This window comes from Chinchilla lanigera, unplaced genomic scaffold (assembly GCF_000276665.1).
Source record: "Chinchilla lanigera isolate Chin_1 unplaced genomic scaffold, ChiLan1.0 scaffold00040, whole genome shotgun sequence".
In the NCBI taxonomy this organism is placed as follows: domain Eukaryota; kingdom Metazoa; phylum Chordata; class Mammalia; order Rodentia; family Chinchillidae; genus Chinchilla; species Chinchilla lanigera.
The window spans coordinates 4427247-4452720 of NW_004955441.1; the positions used below are offsets into that span (position 1 = coordinate 4427247).

The 25474-nt window shown below is 41.5% G+C and overlaps 1 protein-coding gene across 2 annotated transcripts in view; it reads right to left on the reverse strand.

Moving 5' to 3' along the window:
* Fez2 (fasciculation and elongation protein zeta 2 (zygin II)) overlaps positions 1–25474 on the reverse strand; it is a gene marked incomplete at its 5' end in the record, with an annotated part of 34135 nt that overhangs the window by 5311 nt on the left and 3350 nt on the right. The window contains 5 exon segments of one of the 2 annotated variants that reach the window (XM_013517614.1): positions 692–767; positions 3146–3226; positions 18468–18736; positions 20815–20956; positions 22825–22941. In XM_013517614.1, the coding sequence (XP_013373068.1) occupies positions 692–767; positions 3146–3226; positions 18468–18736; positions 20815–20956; positions 22825–22941 (685 nt within the window). 2 annotated transcript variants of the gene reach the window in all.

The following is a 25474-nucleotide window of genomic DNA, read 5'->3' on the forward strand; positions in this document are numbered from 1 at the left end:
TGTTTGTTATACTAATTTTTCAGTGTGAGCAAGAGAGGTTAAGTGACTTCTAACAGTATCCCTGAAAATAACAGGGACAGAACCAGAAGTTCATGCTCATTTACCATTATCCTACCATATACCCAACATAATACATAAATTTCTTGAATGATATTAAAATGCAGGCTCCTGGAAACTGAAATATCTTTGTGCACTAAAGTATCCCAAGTGCGAAGAAAATGGCACAGAGCAGACCTTCACCGAGTATTTGCTGAATGGATGCATGTTCTTAAAATGTCACTGTCAATTTATATTCTACCCGTAACTACCACCTTGGGCTGTACAGCCATAAGAAAGGAGAATGCTCTTCCTAAATCTCTCCTAATCAGTTCCTGACAGCTACAGCCGCATGAGATACACAAAGCACTTCGCCGGAGATGCAAGTTACATTTTTCCCCAAAACTTGACCTCATAAATATTTCAAAAAAATAGGAAAAACAGAAAAATTACAACTGGACACTAGAGTTAGTGTAGTGTTTGATGTTCTGGTCAATTTTTGTTGTTGTTGTTTCATTCTCCTAATAATAATGACATCCACAGTTTACTATCCAATACTGACAAAATAAGACAAGACGTCTGGACAGCTAAAACTAAGGATTTAAGAACCTGCAAAAAGCAAATAAGGTAACGGCTGAATTTTGTCTTTGCTCACTTTTTGTTAATATCTGAAGATCCTCAACAGATGGTGGTCCATTTTTTTTCTCATAAGGAATGACTGTTGTCAAATACTGCCAAATTAAAAGAAAAGAAAAAAGCATCATTTAAATCTGAATTAACTTACCCACAAAAAAAGTTGATACAATGACCAGAAGGTCTACTTTATAACATGAAACACGAGCTGCTTTGGTAATGCAAATGCAGGCGTGGGCCTCACTCGGCTGGAGCATAATGCTTTGCCCACCTATTGCGTCATACAAACTTTGGGTCAACATAAGGAACCACTTTTTTACGTTTCAGTTATTGAAACTTTCATAGGACTAGGTCTGAAGAGGATTTGCTCAACTCATACATTTCTAAAGTCTTATCTAACATTCTCCTTCTACCTTTTCCAACACATTTTTAAAAACTGTAATTAAACTAAAAACATAAACTGTTATGCACATTCACAAAAAATAATTTCCAACAACCAAGTAATTCTCTTTCAAAACCATTCATATTCTGGCAAAACAAAACAGTCAATATGGGTAACATGATAATCTTAAAAAATACGTAACAGGTTCTTCCAGGAGCTAACAAAGACACATCCAAATAATTTCAGAAGCGTATGAGTGTTATTACTTTAAATTACTGTGTAAGTATTTACAAGTGTTTTTAGACATTAAAGGAAATGAGAAAAGTTAAAGGAGAAAATGGCCTAAAGGGGCAACAAATAGTAAAAATTAATGATTCAAATCGAGACAGACTGCCTAGTTCGCTATCTGCAAAGGTTCACAAGCATCAGAACTGTCCTAAGCTGTATCACATGAAAGCATAATCCAAAACTTATTGTCCAGCTTCTCCTGCGCCCAGCGCCTCCCCACAAAACACAGCTGAGTGCCGTGTGCACACCCTGCTGGGGAAAGTTAGTGGTTTGTACTTGGAATCTCCTCAGCTTGATCCATTGCTCAGTCCCAAGCACTAGCCCTGAGCTCTACTCCTAACCCACACTGGGTCTTACCCAGTCAAAACTGAAAAACAAGATAACGGGGATCGGTTAATAGTAACCTAGGTCCCGAAAAGCAGTACAGGTGAATTGCCCAACCTTTAAGAAACTTAAGTGTTCCACTATCTTTGTGGAATAGACTTCTCCAAGGCGCAGTCCTCGTGTATAACCAGCTAGGTTTCTCTGTAAAGAACATCTGCAAAATCTAGAAACGCCCTCCAGGGGCTCTGCTCACAGCACACGTGAAGCACCTTGGAGAAGCACCAGGAATCGCCATGTTGGCCCGAGGGCCTGGTGGCAGTGCCCTCGGCACTCCCTGCCCGCTGCCCTGCCCTGTTTAGATGTTACTTTTCCATCTTGTGGGTTAGAGGTGAGTGGCACCAGATTAAAAATAAAAATGCACCCATCCCTTCATGGGTCCCCTTTGTAAACTGCGAAGGTCAGTGTGAATCCGCCCTCTTTAATATCAACTGCTTCCTCCGAGGGACACACAGAACTTTCAGTGAACTCTAGGGATTTGATTTAACTACGCAAGAGCTACAGTCTGTAACTCTTCTTCATCTTCACTTAAGAGTTAACTTAAAAGAGTTTTGAAGTTAAAATATCAAATGGTGAGGGGTCATTTTAAGCACATTCATTAGTATAGCTGCTGCCCGTGTTCAGGAGAGCACTTTAATCGCTGCACAAAAATGTAAATAAAAGCAATTTGCTGCACGTGTGACTGTATCATCACACTATGTGTAACTTCGTGTGAATGACTTTTTGTGACCATTTGGTAGACAACTCACTTGCTGACTACATAACGTGCTTTATAAAGTAAGCAGGGCATGGTGCCACATGCCCATAATCCCAGCACTCTGAGAGGCTGAGGCAGGAGGATCCAAAGTTCAAACCCAGCCTGGGAAACTTAGTGAGATCTGTCTTTAAAATTTAAAAACTTCTGGGAACGTAGCTCAGTGTGAAGACCACAGGTGCAATCCCTAGTACCTTTTAAAAAATTTATTTTTCACTTAATGTAGGTGAAAATATATTTTTTACACGTTTTTTACCTAAAACTCTAGGGTCAAAGATACCAAAATCTAGTTTCCTTTCCCCTAAAATGAGATCCTGTTGCCTAGATTTTTAGAATTAGAGTAGCGTATTCTAGTTATTGTCATAAATATTTTTATACATGCAATTTACCACGTCAGTATGTTAACATCTACTTGTTTAAAGGCAGGAGTGAGAAATGGAACTCTGAAACCTGTCCTAAGAATGTATTTAGTCTTCTGTCCAACCTGGAAAATGCTTTTCCCCAAAGGGAAATTCTGCTCATCATTAAGGCTATACAGATAATAAACTTGCATTTCTCTCTTTTAAGCAGTGGTCTTAGTAAATTAGTAAAACTTCCAGCTTCCAGGATCCTCACTTACACAGAAAAATGCAAAAAGCAAAGAATGAGGAAAAATAAGAATAACTGAGCACCTGTTTCTCTCCACCTGAATTTCCAAAGGTGTGGCGGAGGCCATTCTGAATGACATTTGAGATCCCTTCCATGCTGAAGCGCTAAAGGCAGCAATATACGGCCCAGCAGAAAAGGACAGAGAAAGAAATTCACAGACTGTTAGTAAGAGTGTACCATGGTGACGTACGTGCCCAAGAGACAAGCAGTTAGAAAAACGCCACTCCTCAGTCAGATCAAGCAGACACAATCATGCCGTTTCTAAAATGCTTTTCTTTCCATTCCTTTGCCAATCAAATGCATAAGTCAGTGTTTTTATGCTACATTTATGAAGATTTTTCCTATGTAACTGATACATTTGTTCCAACACAGATGCTATCATTGCAGACCTCATTGTTTACACAAAATTCACTATGTAATTTTAAAGATATTACCTATGTTTCATCAAAAGTCTGAAAACGTAATACCAACAGTATGCATACTTTCAGCCTAAGTCTGTGTACATCCTTGATCCGTCCGCAGAACACTAACCTAACATCTGGCAAATGAAAATGCTGTCACTCTGGAGGCCCGAGTACTGCTTCCCACTCACGCTCCAGGCACCTGCCGCTGCCTTCGTGCAGCAAACGTGAACTGGAAGACGGCGTGCGCGCCCCGAGCGGTAGCATGGACCCTATTTACCAGAGGAGCCCCTAAAACTTCTGTGGACTTTCCACTCCGTTTCCAGGAAACAATTCTAGCTTCTTTCTCCCAGCAACCTCCAAGACTTCCTAGAATTCACTGTACTGAAAAAGAGTGTTTTTTCCTAAACTACTTATCTTGATTTGTAACCAGTCTACAATGTCATCGGGCACAGTGAAAAGAGTCCAGTGGCGCCGCCATGGCAGCTGTGTCCAAGGCGGCAGAGGGATTCCTACAGCATGACTAACGGAGGGGAAAGGCCGTGCGACAAGAAGTCACAGCCGGGTTCACAGGCTGCTTCCTTCCCGTGAAACTGTACAGGGGAAAGGTGACCCAGCACACACATTCCAGGCGGCAACATACAGACCATTTCACCAGGCCTAGAGAGAAGCCAAGAGCCCAAGACAGGGCTCCCCACCCTCAAAAAACGTACAGTTCTGTCCAGTGGCTCTCAAAGTGCGGTCCAGGTACGTCCCAGGCAGTTCCTGAAATCTTCTCAGCAATCCATGAACTCAAAATTATTTTCTTAATGCTATCAAGAGTTAATTTGTCTTTTTCATGCTCAACCTCTCATGACCTATAGTGAAATATTTCAAGTAACAGGCTGAATACACAAACAGATGTGCAAATCTAGTTGCCCTCAATTAAGCCAGATGCTAGACAGATTGACAAAAATGCACAGCAATGACATTTTTCTCACTAGTTTTTTTTTTTAATATAGTCATTCTCATAAAAGGATACTATTTAAAAAACTAATGAATTCATGATTGGTATTTTTAGTGAATTCATATTTTAAATGGGACTAGTTTTCATTTCAAAAGCAGTAAATATTGATCAACATAGTGCATACAGAGGTCTCTGGGGAACTCTATAAAAGAATACAGAGAAGTCCTGACAACAAAAGGCTAAGGAATGCCACAAGGTCTGCGCCAGGTGAGCTTACCACACCCCTCTGTATCAGGCACATCAGCCAGCGGCGTTACCGGAAATCTGAGGCCCACCCGAGATGCTGGGACAGCTTGTACCGCTCTGCCTCTCTCCCCTATCGTCTTCCCTGCCCGGTCTCTCTCAGACCCAGACCTACATGCCAGTTCTGTTTTAGCAAGACTCGCCTGTCTGGTCAAGGTATTTTGACTGATTACTCTTCGTCGAGAGTAGTCAGTCCAAACTATCATCTTTGATGAACAAGGCTACTTTTACGAGGAAGAACTACAGGCGACAGTTTTCGTAGATTTTTGCATGATATCATATACTTTGCTCTCTTTTTTAAACAAATCATCCAAAGAGATGACATTTTAGGCTCCTGAGTCTGAAGTAAAAATTCTGGGAAACAATTTTTCAATAAACAAGTTGGTTCATTTTTTTTTTAAGTCTGTCAAATATGTTTCCTTTGAAAAGCAACGAAGAGGAAAAATACTTATTTTCAGTCTATTATCTGGCTTCATTATCTACAGGCATGTTAAAGCTAGACATAAATGTGAAAATCTCAATCAAGATAAGAAGTTTTAGAATTCACGTATTAGGAAATTAAAGGTATACTTTGTATTTGGACAACACGTTCCAAATAGTATTCGTACTTTGTCAACCAGAAACCTAATTCTTGCCACAAAAAAGAAGAGAATGTTAATGCAAATTTTTAATTCATAAGATACATGTGTGAAAAGCTGGGCGTGGTGGTGCACACCTGTAATCCCAACACTTGAGAGGCTGAGGCAAGAGGGTCACCATCAGTTTGAAGCCAGCCTGGGCTACAAAGTGAGTTCAAGGCCAGCCTGAACTACAAAGTGAGACCCTGTCTCAAAAAAACAAAAACAGAAACGTGTGATACAGGTTTTCCTAATTAAATAAGCAGTTGTGGACAGTGCTAACGCATTTCAACTACTAGAAACCTGGCTACCTGTGAGAGATGACTTTGATGCAATCAGAACTCCGGGCTTAGTAGAAAGGGGAAAATACAAAGATGGGAAGCCAGGGCAACTTGGAAAAATACACCACCAAGGACTGACGGCAGTGAAGCAGCTGAAGTAAAGGCCTCTCGGTGGAACCTCTGCCCTCGCTGTTAACAGCGGCTGCATCCGGCTACAGCCGACAAGGCCCCGCTGGCTCCAGGCCTTTCATGTGCCGAGATACGAACCTGGAAGCAATGCAGCAGCCAGCAAGACTCTGCTGCCTCTTGCCCCGCTGGGACAATTACAGAACAGGAGGACCAGAAGGTTCACAGGAAAATAAGAACGACAAACAAAACACGTTCTCCCTTCACTACATTCTCAGATTCTCCCTCTCACCCGGGTTTTCCCCAGTGGCAACTTTAAATTCCCAAGCCCTCGACCTATTTCCTTTCTCCAGCATCTCTTGAAACAGCTCTTTCCCATCTCCTCTTTGAGGCTGACGTCCACCAGCACGTTCCTAACCTCTCTGAACCTCCTTCCCTGAACTTCCTCCCGAGTCTCAATACCGTCCTCTCCTCTCCCAGCTCTTGCCCTGCCCGTTGCGTCTTCTTAAAAGTGCCTCTTTCACTATTCATCTCTTGCTGGCAAAGTGTTCCCAGAGTTCGGCTCCTATTTTTTTCTCATGCATATTTTTTGGACATTCCCACTCAACGTTTTCACCTTCTTCCATCATCTACAGATCCGTTTTCCAGGCGCATGGTAAGAGCTCAGTCGACCTTAGCCAGCTTTGCTGTGATGTCCTCCCTGAGCTTCAAGTCTGCATGTTCAGTGGACACCTGGACATCTGCACCTACGGTGTTTAATCTGCACCTACTGTATGTGTAACGGCCCACTGGACGTGTCTATGTTACTATCCATAGGCCTAAAACTCATCACATGCAACCCTGAATTCATCTGCCCATACCAGATGAGAAACTGAAAGAACCTGCTCCTCCTTCTGCACTGTCTACCTCATTCATTTACTCATTCTTTCTAAAATTTATGGAACCAGACACCCTTCCAGGTAACGGGGATGCAAAGTGAACACATCGGTCAGGCCCTTCCCACCCTCCTAAGCTGCCGTCCCAATGCGCTGGTGGACAAAAAGTGAAACAAGTAAATGAACTAGATAACCGCAGATAGCACATGTCCTACTGATGAGACAGTTAAGGCAATGAAAACCTAGACGCTGGGAAGGCAGACAAAAACTCCCTGAAGCGATGACACTGAGCCCGGACGTGAATTACATACATATCCCAGATGAGTCACAAAGGACAACGATAAAGGAGGTCTTCTAAGAGAAGAAAACCAAAAGCAATCCAACTGGCCAGCGGCAGGAAGCCTTGTTATTCTTATCCAGGAGAATGCGACACAGTACTCCGTTTGTCTATGTGACATCCCCGCTAATTGTAAGTTTTCATGGCACTGACCCTTCCTCTTCCCCACTTTGTGCACTGGGTGTGCTGCACTGGACGGCTTCGCCTTTGGACCGTAAGAGTCGCATCTCGAGCTGATGGGAACCTCGCTAGGCATCCCTGAGGGCAGACACCGGGCTCCGTGCTAGGAGCAGCGGCTGCTGACCACCCAGACCTGCCCACCTTCCTTTGGAGAAGGGATGACGTGCTCTATCTATGCTCGCCCAAGTCAGTCATGAATAACCCAAGCCTCCCTAACTTCTCTCCCATCCCTTGGCGCCCCAACCATCCATTCAGCAGCCTTAGCACCTCCAGAAGCCCTCTACTTTTCCATCTCTTCTTCCACTTCCTTGGCTCAGTTCTTACGTAAATGACTGCACAGGACTCTTAATCCACTCCGTATCTTTAGCTGTATCTTTCCAACCAGTTCTCCTCGGAACTTCTGAAGTGACCCTTCCAAGAGACAGATGTGAGCACGTAACTCCCTGACACTTTAGAGCCCCTTTTTGGTTTCCGACCGTCTCTGAGTAATGCCAATGCCTCAGAAAGGCAAACCAAGCCGTCTGTGCAGAGCCTCTCCACAGGTTACTTCCTCCCTTGTCTTCCCGCTTTCTCCCTCGGCTTCTAGCGTTAGCAAATGAACAACCTGCGGGTTCCCGGGTGACCGTGACCCCTCCGGGTGGCGGCACGGATCACTCTCTGCTCTCTCTGCCCAGGAAACAACATGAGGAGAAACAGTGACATGTGCACGCCTCCGCCACCCAAGTGTCAGACAGAAACACAGCAGCTGTCTGGGATACAGCCCTCTCCACACCGCCCTCTGGGTTTCTCGACCCTGACACTACTGACGTGGGGTTTGGTGGCTCTTCGTGCTGGGGCAGATCTGTGAGCTGGGGAATGCAGGCCTGCACCTCTGGCCTCAGCTCACAGGATTCCGGCAGCACTCGCCCCATGGCCCCTGCTGCCTTTCTCCACCCACCCCATTACAACAATGACACGTGTTTTCCAACCCTGTCCCTACGGAGAACAAAACTGGCCTGGTTGAGAATCACTGCACTGAAGTACAGGAGACGCTGTGTCATCAAAGTCCTTACCCTGTGGGCAACATGTCCCTAGAGAGAGAAAATTTACCCTGCATCCTTAATACACAAGTCTGGAATACACTTGGGGGTCCATAAATGTTTGTCTAATACGAGTAAATAATATAATCACAATGTTGCCCAAGATGGCTTTAAACTCCTGGACTCAAGCAATCTGCCTGCCTCAGCCTCCTGAGTAGCTAGGACTATGAACAGGTATGCAGCACCATGCTTTTCACGGGAGCCCTAGGACTCAAAAGCAAAAGATAAAAGAAAGTTGATTAGGTTAAAATGCTTGGTCTTTAAGGACAAAAATAAGGTCCAATCAAATACTTCCTATGTTCCAAAAAGCACAAAGCAGTCCACAGTCCACAGGAGGTACATATTAGACCAACAGTCAATGACCCAAACTGCGAACTTTCCCGCACCTACTACCCACGCTGCTGAAATTCCTGCAGATTTTTGTATGAAACTAGATTCACACCTAAGTCAACAGCATTTTTAAAAGTCAACTAGAAGAGACAAATGCTGGGCTAGAAATTGGAGGGGGCCTCCCAGCGCGGCCACTGACTGTGTCCTGAGCACAGCGTCCTCACACTGGAAAAGATTATCAGCTGACAGCACTGTTAAAGGGCTTCTTCTTTATAAATCCCAAGAATCCATAACTTGCCTAAACCAAAAAGATACATTATTTTTTAACTGGGCAAATCAAAGCCACAGACGTAACAATACAGGACAAAAGGTCTCACACACACACACACACACACACACACAGCACTCTGATCTGAGCGCTCCACAACGCAGCTGCTCAGGCAGATATGTGCAGAACTGTCCACTCCCATGGCTTCATTTTGTGATGAGGAAATGAGTACTCTCTCAGGAGACAGAAAGGGTCTCACTCCTCTCTCCATGCTAATGACTCCGTAAGACCTGGGGCACAGCAGGCACTTGTGAGCGTCTGCTGAGCTAAAGCTGTGGCACTCCTCACACGAGAGTTTTAGAGCTGGGGGTCTCTGCATCCTATCAGAGGCCTCTTAACTTCCTGCAGGAAGAACAAGAGACAGAGGCAGAGACAGAGACAGAAACAGACAGACAGACAGACAGAGACAGCCAAAAAGTAACAATAAACTGTAAACAGAGACGCTGATATGATACGACAGGACTCAAAGTTACTGGTCAAAGGAGCAAACCAGAGTTGTGAAAAATCCCACCGAAGAATCCAGTCAGGAAATCAACATCTGAAGGAAGATAAAATATTACTGGTACGGTTTATACAGCAGTGGAATGACGAAGAAACAGAGCCCCTAGGACAGCGAAGAGCAGCAAGTAGAGGATCAGTGAAGGAGAAAGATCAGGACTAGAAAGACAAAGGCAGCAGGAATAGGAAGAAATACGAAAAGCACTCAGTAGAGCATACAGTAGACTCTGCTTTACAGATGCTTCCTAAATTCCAAAAAATCATTAACCCCTTTGGAAGGCAAAATGAATTTTAAAAAGATAAAACCTCAGAGGCAGGTTAAATTTCCTCGTTAGTAGACGTCACCTCATTTAGAAATGCTACGTTTACAACCTTGAGAGCAGATGCAGTATTATTAGGTGCTTATGGTGCTTAACTGGGCAGAGGGGAGATCTTTCGCCATGCCTAAATTTTACAAGTAGAAGGAGAAGAAAACTGAGAGGATGGGCTATGGGTGGGGGCAGGAAGCATTCTTTCTGAGCATTTCTCATGGCGAAAGGATCACGGACATGCCAACCGAGTCTCAGGGTTATGGATGCTGAATTGAATGACAGACATTGAACATTTGTTGTATTTGTCGTCTTCCTTCCGTTTAATTTACCCTGCCTCAAACACATGAAGTAAATGAGCACTCTCGAAGTGGAACGCCGGGGTACACTCTGATTCTAAAGCTGTTCTGTGACCTATACCTTCATTTCCCAAGGCATCTTGAAGAGCTAACAGTTTTATAAAACGCCCTTCTCAGAACGGAATGTCTGATACGAGCCCGTCCGTAAGCAGGAAAATGACTAAGCACCACACTCTTTTCTTTATTGTTGCCCTCACCACCGACAAGCGCCCACGTAATGTGGCCGCGACAAGGGAAGGCGTCACTTGACACAGGGCCTTCCAACAGCATTACTTATGCTGAGAATAGTCACAATTGCCTTGTGGTCGTTTCCTTCCCTGGCCCTTGGGTATGTATTACAAGTCTCAAAATCAGTCATTCTCTGGAAACTTTTCTCAGACAAAACCCAGCGCAACAAAGTATAAACAAGATATAGAAGATTACAGAAAGATTATAAAAATCGGGAAGACAAAGAAATAGGCCAAGATCTCCACGCCTAGACAACAAACAAACCTGCAGAGCTCAGAAGAGGAGAGCCTGGGCCGAGAACCCTCTCTGTGCAGCTCTGCCCACCCTCGCTTGCTCACACAGCACACACTTGTGCTGCGAGGTTCCCCTTGCTCGGGCATGAAGCGACCACTGTTGTCATAGCTGCACTCTGGCATTGTTGGAAGGGTAAGATGAGATAATCCGTGGACAGCACATAAGCAAGTGCTCAGCAAACAGCAAAGCGCTCAGAAAAGTCTCAGCTATGGTCTCTTACAAACAGGCTACAATGACATTTGGACAGCACTCCCAAAGTGGAATAATCACACCTTTCTGCCTTTCTCCTGAACAGCAAAAGACAGTACATCTAGTTCTCCAGATATACATGTAATTGCCACTGATTACGGGCCTGAGCCTACAGGGCTGGAGAGGGCGAAAAGACAGGATGTTACCGTCCACGCGGACTCTAGAGATCAGCCAGAGCTGAAACCGAAAACAAGTTAACAATTTCAGGTAGTTCAAGGTCTTTCTGAACTAAAAATACTTTGCAAACCAAAAAGAACAAGAACCAAATACAGAATTGTAGTTTGTCCCCTTTTCTAGACTACTGAAGTATCAGCTCGTGCTATGCAGAACTATTCACCGGCTCAACCAATGTCACAAAAAGCAACGTCTGGGCAGAGTAAAGGCGCATTCCCAAGGAGACCAGCAAACTCCGCGACCCTGCTACAAACTCTGCTCTCAGCCTCAGCTGAACCAACAGCACAGACCGCCACCGGCCAGGGGAGCTTCTCAACAACCTCAGAATCAAAGCTTAACGTCAGGAAAAATAGTTAGAAAAAGCACTTAAGAAATACTTTTCATCTGTTATCTACTCTGACTCAATTAATATCCTTCATACTCGAGAAATGCACAGGAAAGGGCAATTAAAGCCTAATTATTGTTCTTCACAAGTTACCTCCTATTCAATAGTTTTTATATGACTCTCAAATATTAAAATATACTGAATTTTAAGTAAATTAAAACTCAAAATCATCAAAACATGAGAAAATGCAGAATGAAAACAGTTAAGTGTAACAGAAAACAGAAAGTGAAAATATCAAATAGTTATGATAATCTATTACTTAAAGGATGTAAAAGTAATATCTTGCTTTGATACTTTAAGTCAAATAGTTTTGATGTGAGTAATAAGGCAATTAAAGTGAATTCCACCATTTATTATAGTTGTTTTTTGAAACAGGATCTTCCTCTGTAGCCCAGGCTGGCCTTGAATTCACTGTGTAGCCCAGGCTGGTCTTGAATTCACAGGAATCCTCCTGCCTCAGCCTCCCAAATGCTGGAAAACAGGCATGCACAACCATGCCCAGGAGAATTCTACCTTTTTTTCCCCAAAAAATCTCTAAATTAGAAAATATTAGTTATTCAAAGGAGATAAATACTTGATTTGTTTTAGACATTAAAACCTACTTTATAAGCTTGTTCTCAGAAGATTAGGAATTAAGTGGAAAGTTAGGAATCAAGTGACAAAGTATCAAACAACTTAGTATTTTATACTTCAACTTATACATTTTTATGTAATTTAATATGTGTGGAAATTAATTATTGCCAAACCTTCTCCAAGCCAGACTAAAATAACTACTCACAGCAATTTTATACATTCTTTCCTGATTCTTACGGCTATTCCAAGTATATAATAAGAGTTCAATGTCCTGGCACATTCTGGCTTTCCTGTGGACTCATGTTATGTTCTCTCAAAGACATAAGGAAGTCAAGAATGGATTTCTGATATTTACTACATTAACTGCTGGGTCACAGATGATCACTATTATCATCACTGCAAAATACACAGTAAATAATATATCCAAAGCTAGTGGAGATAGATTATTTCTCTAGGCAATATTATCTTTCATAAAATAAATTTGTTTCACATCTAAAATAACTGATAATCCATAGTTTAAATTTATCAAAATAACATTATATATCCAAGTTTCTCTCTATTCCACAATGACCTCCCTGTCCTAATACTAATTTATAGCTAATCCATTTTTTTTTTTTTTTTGTCTTTTTTGAGACAGGATCTTACTCTGCAGTTCAGGCTGGTCTTGAACTCACTTTGTAGTCCAGGCTGGCCTCAAACTCGCAACGATCCTCCTGCCTCAGCCTCCTGAGTGCTGGGATTACAAGGGTGCGCCACCACGCTCATCTCTATAGCTAATGTTCTTTACAATAAAGAAAAATGCAGAAAAATACTGTCACTAGTCTCAACAAATTATTCTTAAAAATATATTCACATTTATATTCAAGTATATGTGTATGACAGAATTTACCCTCAAGTATCACCATTTAGAAAAGGGAAGGATATTTACCTTTCCTACTTCTCAATCATCTTTTAAGTCACCTTGTATCAGAGTAGATAAATAGTGTGCCCAGGGGACTGCAAACATTTTTAATTCTTTGGTTCGTCCACAATCTAGAAGCAACTGGTATATCTGCCCAGCTCTCTTCACCTAGCTACTAGGTCTGTCTGTCTGTCTCTCTCTTTCTCTTTCTCTCTCTCTCACACACATACACACACACATAGCACAAAGGCCAATCATCGGTCCTGGACCCCATCATGTGAAGAGGCTTGGAGAGGGACTGGCCAAGGTGTCACATTTTTTGGGTAAAATTCAGACTGCTGCTGATGGGGTCTTCAGAAAAGGAACAAATAAACCAACCCTTAGGATAAAATAAGGCAATATTTTAAGGGCCAGGGATATAGCTCAGTGGCACAGTGCCTGCCTGGCAAATGCAGAGTCCTGAGTTCCATTCCCAGTACCAAAAAAAATTAAAAACTAAAAAATAAAACCAACAATGCCCAAAACAAGGCAACATTTTATAATAAATTCTACGCATAGTATAGTGATCTTTCATTTATACAAACTTACTTAAATTGCATTTATATCTTTTTTGGTCTTATTTTTAATTTTACTACATCAGGGGCTGGCAACTTTTTCCTATAAAGGGCTAGATAGGAATCATTTTCGACTGCAATGATTTGAATCTATTCTTGTAGCATAAAAGCAACTGCAGATGAATACGGATGAGGTTGGTTTCAATAAAACTTTATTTATAAGATAGGAAGAGGATGGACTTGTCTCTTGGGTAGTAGTTTGCTTTGCCAATCCCTGGTTTAAAGCAGCTAAGCAAATATGTAAATTTAAAACTTTCAAATTAGAAAGAAAGGGAAAAAGGGCAGATCCCTGTTTCGGCTGGTTTGTTGGTTTCATTGGTTGGTTTTAAATCAAAGCCACAAATTCAAGTAGATGTGTGAGAATAGTTCCTTGTAGGCTTAGATCTAGAATAAATCAGGTAACTTCAGGATGATCTAATAGTGGCTGTCTAAATAAAAATAAATTTCTCTTACTGTGGTCAACTGTGGTCAAGATGAAATGAAAAACTATTACTGGGCGCACTTTTGCATATAAACAGAAAACAAAATAGATTGGCTATTGGTGATAACATGAGCTCAGTGAGTCATAAGACAGAACATGGCATCTGTGAAAGAAAAAATGTGTATGGGGAAGAATATTTATCATTTCAGCTCTAGCTCTCTCTCATCTTTAAGCAATTATCTCCTTAACCTCCCCGTAAGCAATATACTAGGGTAATACAATTATTTTACAGCAGTTTCTTGCTTTATCCAGTACCTGCTAGTCACTGATCGTTAATATCAGAATAAACTTTTTCATGTCACACAAAGCACTTACACATTTCTGATGGGTGGTGAGCATAAGGCTCTAGAACTCTCTTCACAGTTAAAGATGATTACAGCAAACAAAAAGGTATTACCAATCCCTATGTTTTTGACCACAGACTTATAATAAGCAACCTCACATGCACCCAATTCCAGGGCCACTTCTGGGTTTTCGAAAAGTACAAGTTTACTAATGTATGATGCTAAGCAGGTATGCAGTAATGTCTTTAATTCTAGATGAACAGCAGCTACTAAATTAAAACATAATCTAGTATACTTCAACTTGTTCTTGTACTCAAGAGCACTGCCATTAAAATTCAATGACCAGGGCTGGGGATTTAGCTCAGCGGCACAGCGCCTGCCTGGCAAGCGCAAGGTCGTGAGTTCAATTCCCAGTACCAGAAAAAAATAAATAAATAAAAGACAAAAAAATTCAATGACCTATGAATATATTTGACAGAAATACAGCCTGCCTTGCCCCACCTAAAAACAGAATAGTAACTCCATTACCGCCAGGCATGGTGGTGCACACCTGTAATCCACCAGCACTTGGGAGGCTGACCAGGAGGATCACTGTGACTTCGAGGCCAGCCTGAGCTATATAGTGAAACCTTGACTCAAAATAACAACAACAATCATAATAACAATTCCAATACTACACCTCCAAATCTGGAATTCAACCTCCACGTCCTAGAAACAAGGTGCTGTGTTGGGAAGACACAATGAATGAGTCTTGAAGGACGCTGCATTGTGTCAGAGGAGCGACTGGAGTCAGAGGTTACAACCCAGTATACACTACGACGGCAGAAGTAAGTGCACTGGCACAAGCAAGTATGAAAGACATCTGAAATGACACAACAGGCACCCTATCGAAGAACACAAGCGGCCGATATCGAACCACTGCTGGCCGACCAGATCAGTACATATTGAAGGCTAGTCTTGTCCATGGTGCAAAGAGTGGGGAAATGGCTGCTCTTTTACTACGATTAGGTTACGTTTTATAAAACAACTTGAAAAAGCGGGTCATCTTAAAACTGCAAATTCTTTGATCTAGAAACCTTACTGGTTTCAGAAAGTGAGTAAACTAACTGCACCAAGCCAAAAAAAGTTGAAGTTCAATTTTAAGAAAATGGTGAATTTGGTTTAATAATAGGCACTTCATGTTCCTACAAAATATCCAAGGGGGGAAATGTCAAGGAGCCAGCTGGAGATTTATCTGAACATTTACTTGGGGTGCATGGAACTCTGACATACATCATTTCACTGATTCCCTCCAGAACGCAAAGGTTCCTGTACCCACTGGCAGGACTAGGATCCCAACACAGCCCTAACCCAAAGTTCCTCTACCTCCTTCCAAACTGGGAGGTGGAAAGGGACTGGAAAGTGTCCCTTACCAATCAGAAGTAGCGGTGGAATAGTGACCACCCTGTCTAAAACAACTCCCTGACAGCTACACTACCGACCACCTTACCCTGACAGCCACGCTACTGACCGTGGGGACAAAAAAAAGAATGATGCACCAAAAGGGAAACTGCTTTATCTATTTTCTTTGCCACGGTGTCTTGAACAGTGCCTGGCACAAGGCAGACTTCACAAATATCTGATGAATGAATGACCATTGTTTTATCTTACTCAATATAAAACATAGTTATTTTAAAAAGTTAAAGTCAATTCAAGATAACATTTCTTTTTTTTTTTTTCTTGTCTTTTTAAGACAAGGTTTCACTATGCAGTTCAGGCTGGCCTCAAACTCACAGCAATCCTCCTGCCTCAGCCTCCTGAGCGCTGGGATTACAGGCATGTGCCACCACACCTGGCATTTCACTTTTATTAAGCTACTCTACTTTCTTTAAGGTATTTTCAGGTTTTAGTGAAATATTCTGAAGCTCTAAATAGCATTCCTATATGCCCTACTTTTTCTCAACTGCAATAAATGTTTGAAACAAAACACATCTCTAAAATTAACTCTGCTCTATTCCCAACCAGATATTTCACTAGCCTATCTGTGGCCCAAAGAGAACAAGCTAGCAATTATGGATAAAATATTATACAAGTAAATGGATGTACTGTTTCGAAAAAACACGCTTGAAGAAAAATGAAAGGAAGCTATTCCATGCTCAAGGACAAGCTCAAGCTCCGCTATCTCAAAAATACCTCTGATCCAAAGAAAAAAGTGACTGATATTAGAAAAACAGGCAACACATGAAATCTATTAGAAGGTCACCATTTTTAAAAATTTGCATCACTGATGATAGTTAGCCCACAGAGATCTGGCCTTGTCAAAAAAGTACATTATGTAAATGGTTTGGAAGGTAATACTTTGTGAAATCTGTTTATTCCACTAGCCATGTCACTTTAGGGTTCTTCTGTATCTGTCTTCAAAAATTGACAGGACTCACGCTGTTTGTGTCACAGATGGCACGGTCATTCTCTGGCATTTTCAGCTAAAAAAAGACACAGGAAAAAGTACCAGAACCTGAGCCAGGCCACTGCTGTCCTAATTAAAGTTCTGACACGAATATTAGATCAGAATTCAAGAAGTGACTTTACAAGTTCAAATACTGTGAAAAGACTTAGTGTTTAAGAGTCTATTTCAAGACTAATCACGGTTCAAATATGACCTAAATGCTACCTTGCCAAATCCATTTCCCAATAGAGACACCATGTAAAATGACACAACGGATCTACTCTAACCGTGTTTATACGGGTATTACAAAAAGAAGCCTTCACACCCCTGGAGGCATAAATTTATTCTCAGCCAAGTGTTAACACCAATAAATAGAGGATTTTACATGTAATCCCTAAAAGCAGATATGCAGAAGTTGCCAACCATATTATAACTTTTTCACTAAGCATTTTATTTAATCCTACTCATATTAAGAAAGCAATTTAAAAAGTGCGATTTTTAAAAAATATGAGATGCACAGCAAAATACTGTCCTTGATATTTTAAAGGAAACTTCTCAGAACTGGACATCCAAACAATTTTTTCTCCAAAGCAGTCTCCAGAAAGGACTAAACACACACCTTTTCAATCAATATTGCCATTTCTTAAAAATAAAATATGAGCACTTTTTCAATTGATAAGCTCTGTCCTTTCTGACTACATATAGATGAACATTACATGAGCAAAATATGAATTTATTCCAGGTTAGCAGCATTATAAATGGCTGTATGGCAAGATCTTTTCAGCTTGTGTTAACCACTGCTCAGGGGTCCAGAGAATGTATTTGCTTCCTGAAGTTCCACCAGCACCTCATCAATGAGACCTACTTCTCTAGAAAAGATAATTTATATTCTTTAAGCCATAATTTCATGTGATTATGTATTACCATGCTATCAGCGTTATAAATGAAGAAATACGTATATCTCCTTTAGAAAAATGGATCCCTTTACACAACCACTGTACCCTAAAAATTAAACATTTCTTTCACACATAAAAAAAGGTAGAAATGTACAGGAAGCCGCAAGTGATCACAGAACTGTGACAGCTATCAAATTAATAGGAAATGCATCTCATATAACCCACAGTTAAGGTTCATAGTAATATTTAATCAGGTAAATTAACAGGACCATTTGAGAGAAAAGATAAAACAGAAAACAAAACACTCTGGTCAAAGTTTCAAATATCCTAATGTGTTTTCATCAGTCAGTAGTATTCTGGTCTGCAGGTCAACCAGGTGCCTGTCACACACAGCCACTACCACCTTTGGGTCCTAACCTTGAAATCAAGAGGGACCTTTTCTGTATGTCAGTGACTGAGGCTCAAGACAGTTGCGCTACCGCTAGATTCCTTTTTAATTTATCACACAATCCATACACAAAAAAATAAAACCATTCATAAACCCACCAGCCAAATATAACCACCATTCACATTCTGATGCATTAGAGATGGTCACGCTTCTTTTAAGACATTCTCTCTCCCCTGCTACCTTCCCCCCTCTCCCCTCCTAAACATTTCCGTGTTCAATTATGCCCCCCGCCCCACAGCCGTTACAAGCACCATCAAGAACCACCTTGCTGAAGAAACCACGGAGAGCACATTCTGGGAGAAATGCTGCTGCGCCATGCTGGGAGACGCGACACTCACACGGGTGTGACCTGCCAGCCCTGCCGCCGGCCAGGTGTGCTGAGCACTTGTCTCCAGCATCGGTACCGCCTGCAAAACATCACTTACTGTGCCCGGCATATGACTTCTCTCGTTCTTCCCATTCTGAGAACCGCCATTTTTTAGTTTCTTTTTCTTTTTGGCCGTTTCTTTGTGCTCTTTCTGTTTGTTCTGCACTTCAATAAGGACAGAAATAAAGCTGTTTTTTACTTCCTTTTCAAACTCCAGTTCATCCCGCAGAGCCAACTGCTGCACCAGTTCCTCGGAGTACTCCTTAATGGCAGTCTCAATTTCTTCCAGGAGCTCATTTAACTCAGACACGGACAGCCTTTTCACCCCTGTGACCAAAACAAGTTCAGCAGACACTAAGACAAAAGTGCGCCCAAGCAGCACCACAGTGTGTGTTCTGTGTGAAACAAAAACCATACTCCAAGCAATTAAACTGCTCCTGATCTTCTCTGAGGCCTCAAACTCCCAGGGAGAGTGTGTGGCAGGCCCTGGGGAGAGCGAGGGTTAGTGGGCAAAGTCACTTCTCCGCTGGCTGAGGGAAAAGCGTAACAAAACTTTTTACTTGCATAAATCAAGCACCCCATGAGTAGTACTTACTCCAGTCAAGGCTGAGAAAGTTCACACATGGACAGTAATGCACACAAAAGCTGAGGGGTTGTACAGAAACTACCTGCTGAGGAGAAATGCTGAGCAATTTCACAGGGTTCTGGGACATTCCCGGAGAGAGGAGGAGTCGATCTGAAAGAATTAAACTAAGCACACATTTAATCACACATGCCTCAGTGTGTGGATTTGATTGACAACTGAGAAGATGAAAAGGAACAGTATTTCCTGCAAGCTCATTTTCGTTTTTTCCCAGCACTCCCTCTCATGTGAGAGACGGGACACTGGTAAAGTCTCATCCCCAGGACCTCCGACGTGACTATGAGGTGAAGATAAGTGTTTATGGGGTAATCATATTAACATGAGGACATCAGGCTGGGTTCTGATCTGGTGTGACTGGCTGTCCTTATAAACTCAAGAGACCAAGACAGGACATACAGAGGAAGAGCGTGTAAAAACATAGCAGAGAACAGTCCACAAGCCAAAGAGAGGCCTTGCCAGAAAACAAGTACGTTAGCACTTTGGTCTCGGATTCCTGGCTCCAGAATTGAGAGAATATGAGTTCCCATGGCTTATGTCCTCAGTGTATGGTACTTGTTACGGCAGTCCCAGAAAACTAATATGGAGTGTTTGTATCTTATCAGATATCAGGACTCTAACAATGCTAAGTAAATATCCACAGCAGCATGCAGGAAAAGACCATCAGAAGGACCTTCCATATGTTAAAAGGAAGTCACACAACCCAAAGATGATCTCCGGTCTTCCCATAATGTAATACCAGGCGACAATGCGAGTTAGGCAGACAGGACTCCATCACTGTCTAGGGAGAGAGAGAAACACTCACATGGCGAAGATTAGATGCATGCCTGGACACCAGTCTCAGACGATTCACATGGTGGCTGTAGGTATTTGGAAACTTTTCACAGTCATCAAGTATATGTTTTCTATAGTTCATTACTCTTAAGGATGTCAAACAGATCTAATTCAAGCACAATTTTGATTCCCAAAATTCTTCATCTCTACACCAAAAACAACTATGTATAAAGACAGGAATTACTGATTATTATTTTGTTATGGGATGAACTATGTCTCCCCCAAAAATGCATATGTTGAAGCCGTAACTCCCAGCACGGTGGTACCCTAACACTTGTAGTTCACTGGTACTAGGACGCATGATGAGTATACCAAAAACTAGTACCAAACAGATTTTTTTGGCTGCAAAGGTAAGCAAGCCAAGAGGCAATGGATGCTGATGAGTTCTAATTTGAACATCGAGTACCAAACAAGCAACATTTACCAGGACAAAATTTTTGTGTAAAAGTGAGTCAGGTACCAAATTCAGTGAGTTTCAAAGCAGTCAAGTACCAAGGTATGACTGTACCTCGGAATGGAATGCTATGCAAAACAAGATACTAGGCTGGCGCCTAATGGAAAATGACTGGTGTTCGTATGAGAAGAGGCAATTGGAAAAAGACATTATGTAGAAGGAAGTCCATGAGAAGACACAGGGAAAATATGGCCACCTACAAGCCAGGGGCAGAGGCCTCAGAAGAAACCACGCCTGCTGCCAGCTTAAACATGGGCTTCTGGCCCACAGCACTGGGAAGAAATGGGTGTCAACTGTCCAAGCCACCCAATATGTAGTACTTTGCTGCAGAGGCCCCAGCAAACTAGCACAGGGATAAACACAACACAGTCCTTGGGCAATGATCCTGTGAGCATCACAGCTCTCTGGAGATGGCCGCATCCACATCTGAAATGGACAAAAAGCACAACGAGCACTGATATAAGGACGGTCTCTTACTCTCTTCGTAGCTGCTTGTACTAGACCTCGTAAGAGTTTGAATCTCCTGGGACAGCATGGAAAGCCGATCTGACTGTGAAGGCGTTTCATCATCTTCTGGGTCTGGCGATTCCTGCATCATCTCTTCAATTTCTTCAATAACCTTCCAAAACACAGTGGTGTGAATCAGACATGGAGGGGAAAAATGACTTGTCAGTAATACGGCGCTCACCTGAGGTAATCAGAGTAGAAGTGCACTGAATTCTCATTAACCAACAGTGTGCAGGAGGAAATATTCAGAGTACTCAAACTTTTGATTTTTTAAAAGTAAACAGGGCTTCTATCACAGAAAATGTGCAACACACTAAAAACAGAATTAAACCGAATACACTTTAGTATGTTTCTCATGATCTAGCAGCGCCTACTAGATATTGCGATGTCTGAGAAATAGTGCTACAAAACAGTCAGATAAGTTTATAGTCAAAAGAAGAAAACTCACCATACACCATTATGCACATGCTCAGTCTAAAGCTATTTCATCAAAACTCTGATGTAAAATTCTGAAACTACACTAGCATAAAACCGTATACATAAAACAAGAGATTACCTCTCTGACAGCAAAATTTTCCTTTAACGGCAGAAAAAATTTTATACAGTAATTCAAAGACAAAGGAATATTTTAAAATTACTTAAAGTATAGAATGAGAAAGAAAAGAAAAACTCCAAGAAGCAGGAAAATTTCATAAATACATCTGCCTTTCAAACAATGACATTCTGTCATAAACATGGCTCAAACTTTACAACTGCATCTTGACCTGTTTCAGATTCTAAAAGTGGGAAAAAAAAATGGAACTCAACAAAACTTTAAAGGAAAGCCAGAAAGTTACTCAATTATTTTGAAAAAAGGATTTACGGATTAAGAAAAAACTATTGAAGAGAATACAATTCAGTGAAATTGTACAGTATCACATTAACATGCTTTGTAAATACGCAAGCCTGAGGTAGCACTTCTACTGAGGAAAAACAAAACTATATCTGAAGGTGGCAGGATTATGTTAATTAGAAAAAAATTGCCCAACACAGGCACTGTAAACAGGACAATGAGACATTCAAGGAAGCTACAGAATCTGTTTCTCTAAGTTTTAGAAACAAGGGTGGGTTTTGGTACTCAGGCAGATTTCTAGGGGATCAAACGTGAATGCCTATGGTCACAGCTTTGGAGTATCAAGTTCTACCTCACAACAGCCCTCTTACCCATTGCAACTTAGCTTTTTTAAGCGCCATACTCTTTCCCAGCCTAAAGTAATCCAACCACAAATACGACAAAGAGTATCAAAATGACACATATTAATGTACATCTTTGATATCCTCTTCCCAACCTTGCCATGATGTATCTCCTACTGACCTCATCTTTCTAGCCTAAAAATAGAGGGTGGTAGAATTCCGTCCCAGTAGCGAGGAACATTTTATTTCAGGAAGAAGTTCTGGCCTCCCATTTTGACAATGCAACAGAGGTGGGAGGAGTATTCAAAAAATGAGAAAGCTGATTCAACTGGTTTCCAGTGAATACAGGGCTGACATTATTAGAGCATTCCACAGGAATAATGCTCGCTTCTTTCTGGGGCACATAAAAGGTACATCTAATACATATGAGTGTTTCTTACCCAGAGTTTGAAATAAAATAAATAAAGATCTATTTCTATACAGATATATTACACATATTTACCCATGTTTAGGTAAATCTAAAGAAAGTAGGAAATTCCCAATATTTTTGTGATTTTGCTTTAAGAAATACACCTCCCTTAGTAACTTGTACTCTTTAATAATGCCTACATTAAAAATCTACCCAATTAACAAAATTTCACCATCAGACAACATATACTTTCTTCTTTTCTTCAGTGGAAGAGTTAAATGATAAAGCTATATATCTACACAATGTAAGAAAAATAAGTAAATTCTGACATATCAGTATGCAATGGTTCTCAGCTCTATATTCTGCTCTCCTAGCATTGATGAAGACTATCTTGATACCTGGTCTGCCGTGAACAAGGGCTCCTCATTAACACAAGAGACGATGATTGAATGCATATCCAACTGCTCTCTCAGCTCCTCATCATCCGATGTGTCAAAGAGCAAACCTTCGCTTATCTAAAAGAAAAAACACCCATGATTAAAGGTAGGACACTTTGACAAAAACAAAGTGAGCAGCTCTGGGTAAACGAGAAGGCAGTAAAAAGCACATGTGGAGAGATATTCCTTGAAAAGGAGAAGTTATTGATCACTCTGGACCAGGTGTGTAACACTTTACATAGTCATCCCAAGCAGAAAGAACCAGTCAGAACAAATTCCAAAGTGCTAAAAGTTATGTTTACATCCCTATGGCCTCACACAGACACATACTTAGCTATTTTTTTCCCTGTAAGAACACTACAAAAGCTGACAAGTTATTGAGGGGAAAAAAAGATACTATTCAGGTAAAAACAGAATTTAGAACAAATAGAAGGGAGAAAATAGGCAGGCTTAGCAATGCTAGATTAAGAATCCAGAGGCAAGATCGGTGTGTTAAACGTACACAGAAAACGTAAAGTGAGTAACTGGATAACATTCAGAGTAACAGATACGTAATTAACATCCTGGCAGACAGGATCAATCCAGGAGGGTCGCAGCCCTTCCAGTGGAACATCTCTTCTTCCCAAAAGAGTATCTCTAGATTCCAAAACATCTTCAAACCTAACTGTGTCGGAAAGTCTCCAACCACCTCACCCACGTTCTCTCCCACACTCGGTGCCCATGAGCCTGACCCTATGGACCACATCAAAGGGTGCCCTTGACCTCTGGCTTCAGCTGAGTTACACGGCGCTGGCAGACACGGGGAGACTGCAAGGTGAGAGGGTGAGGGCTGGCACTTGCCCTGGTACCTTCCTCCCTGCCAGACTGCCATTTGTCGCCTCTGGCTCTTTACCAAAGGCCACAGCTCTCGTCAAGCAGACCTCTCCCCACAGCTAATCTCTCTAGGTTCTAAAAACTTCTCCCTCTCCCTACCTATTCATGTCCGGGACGGTCAAGTGCTACAGGCTGCTGCCATCTCTGGAGTATTCAGCCATGCCTAGTTGGTTACCCTTAACCTTGCGCACACCAATAAAACAGCTCCCGTCCTAACGCTTACAATTCAGTACCAATACCAATTATAAAAGTCTGACGGGGAAAAACTTAGCAGATTCAAGTGGATAAGTGATCATCAATCTATCATCTATCTCTCTATCTCTCTATCTATCTATCATGACATGACTATTCTAGTGAGAGCAGAACTGAAATAAGAAATCTATTTCTTGGGAAGGATCAGTACACATTGAGTTCTTGCAGAACAAGCGGGCAACAAGGATTATGTAAGAAGAAACCAGGTCATTCCATTTCATGGTATATAAAAGAATAATATATTATATTACAGATTAAGCAAATTTAATCTGAAAATCTTAAATCTAAAACTTTTTGAGCATTGACATGACAGTACAAGTGGAAAATTCCACACCTGACCTCACGTGACAGGTCACACTTAGAACACAGGTGCACTAAAACACTGCATAAATTACTGCCAGACTAGGTATACTTGGTGTATATGAAAGATAAAGTCTACGTCTAGACTTGAGTTCCATCTCAAGATATTTTATTATTACATGCAAATATTCCAGAATCCAAAACCACTCAGAATTTAAAACACTTCTAAAGAATTTCTCATAAGAGCTATTCAACCTGTATATAAATATATTACATCTACTGTAATTAAAGTAATACGCTTCATCTGTGAAAATTAATTTATTTATTAGCACCAAGGATGTATCTAAAACTGAGGACCCAATGGAAGAGCTGCGGGTCCCTACCACCTCCCAAGTTCCTGGGAGAGGAGCAGGTGAAGTTCAAGGGTGAACAGACAACAGGGTGTAAGAAACTGCCAATGAGAGGGAAAGGGAAGGAACCGTGGCCTGCTAGAAAATGAAAAGGAAGAAGACACAGGATCTAACAATAAAAAAGACAAGTGAAGGGAATTCCTGTAAGGACAGAGGAAGTAAACATCCTAGAATCACAGCTGCGAAGCTAAACTGAGAGCAACTAGTTCAGATTAGAACTTACTGCACAAGGCATCAAGAAAGGCACGGCAAACAGCAGAGAAACTGTTAACCCAGTAGATTCCATTTACTACAAGACTGGTGAGCTAGTTATTAACTAAACAACCCATAAAAAAGGTAAGTATCATTACCCTAGGCAAGAGACAAAAATTGTATTGGAAGTAAATAATATACCAAAATGAGTTTGCCGTGAGTATTTAAATAGTAGAAATGATGACCAATTCACCAAGGATTTTGTTGTTGTTTTTTTTGTTTGTTTGTTTGTTTTTCTCCAGTACCGGGAACCGAACTCACGACCTTGCGCATGCCAGGCAGGCGCTTTTGCCGCTGAGCTAAATCCCCAGCCCCTCACCAAGGATTTTGATACGATTACATTGGGAGATAGGGAAGATTTGTGTGAAGGTTAGACTTAGAGGCTAGAGAACTGTAGGACAGCTAAATCTGCAAGCTTTGGGTCAATGGATACAGTCTAAAATTTAAAAATGAAAGTAAAATAAGCAGGTGCTCTGCTAGAAGCGGCAGCTGAGGCAGTTAGAAGTGGCTGCCTGCTGTAACTA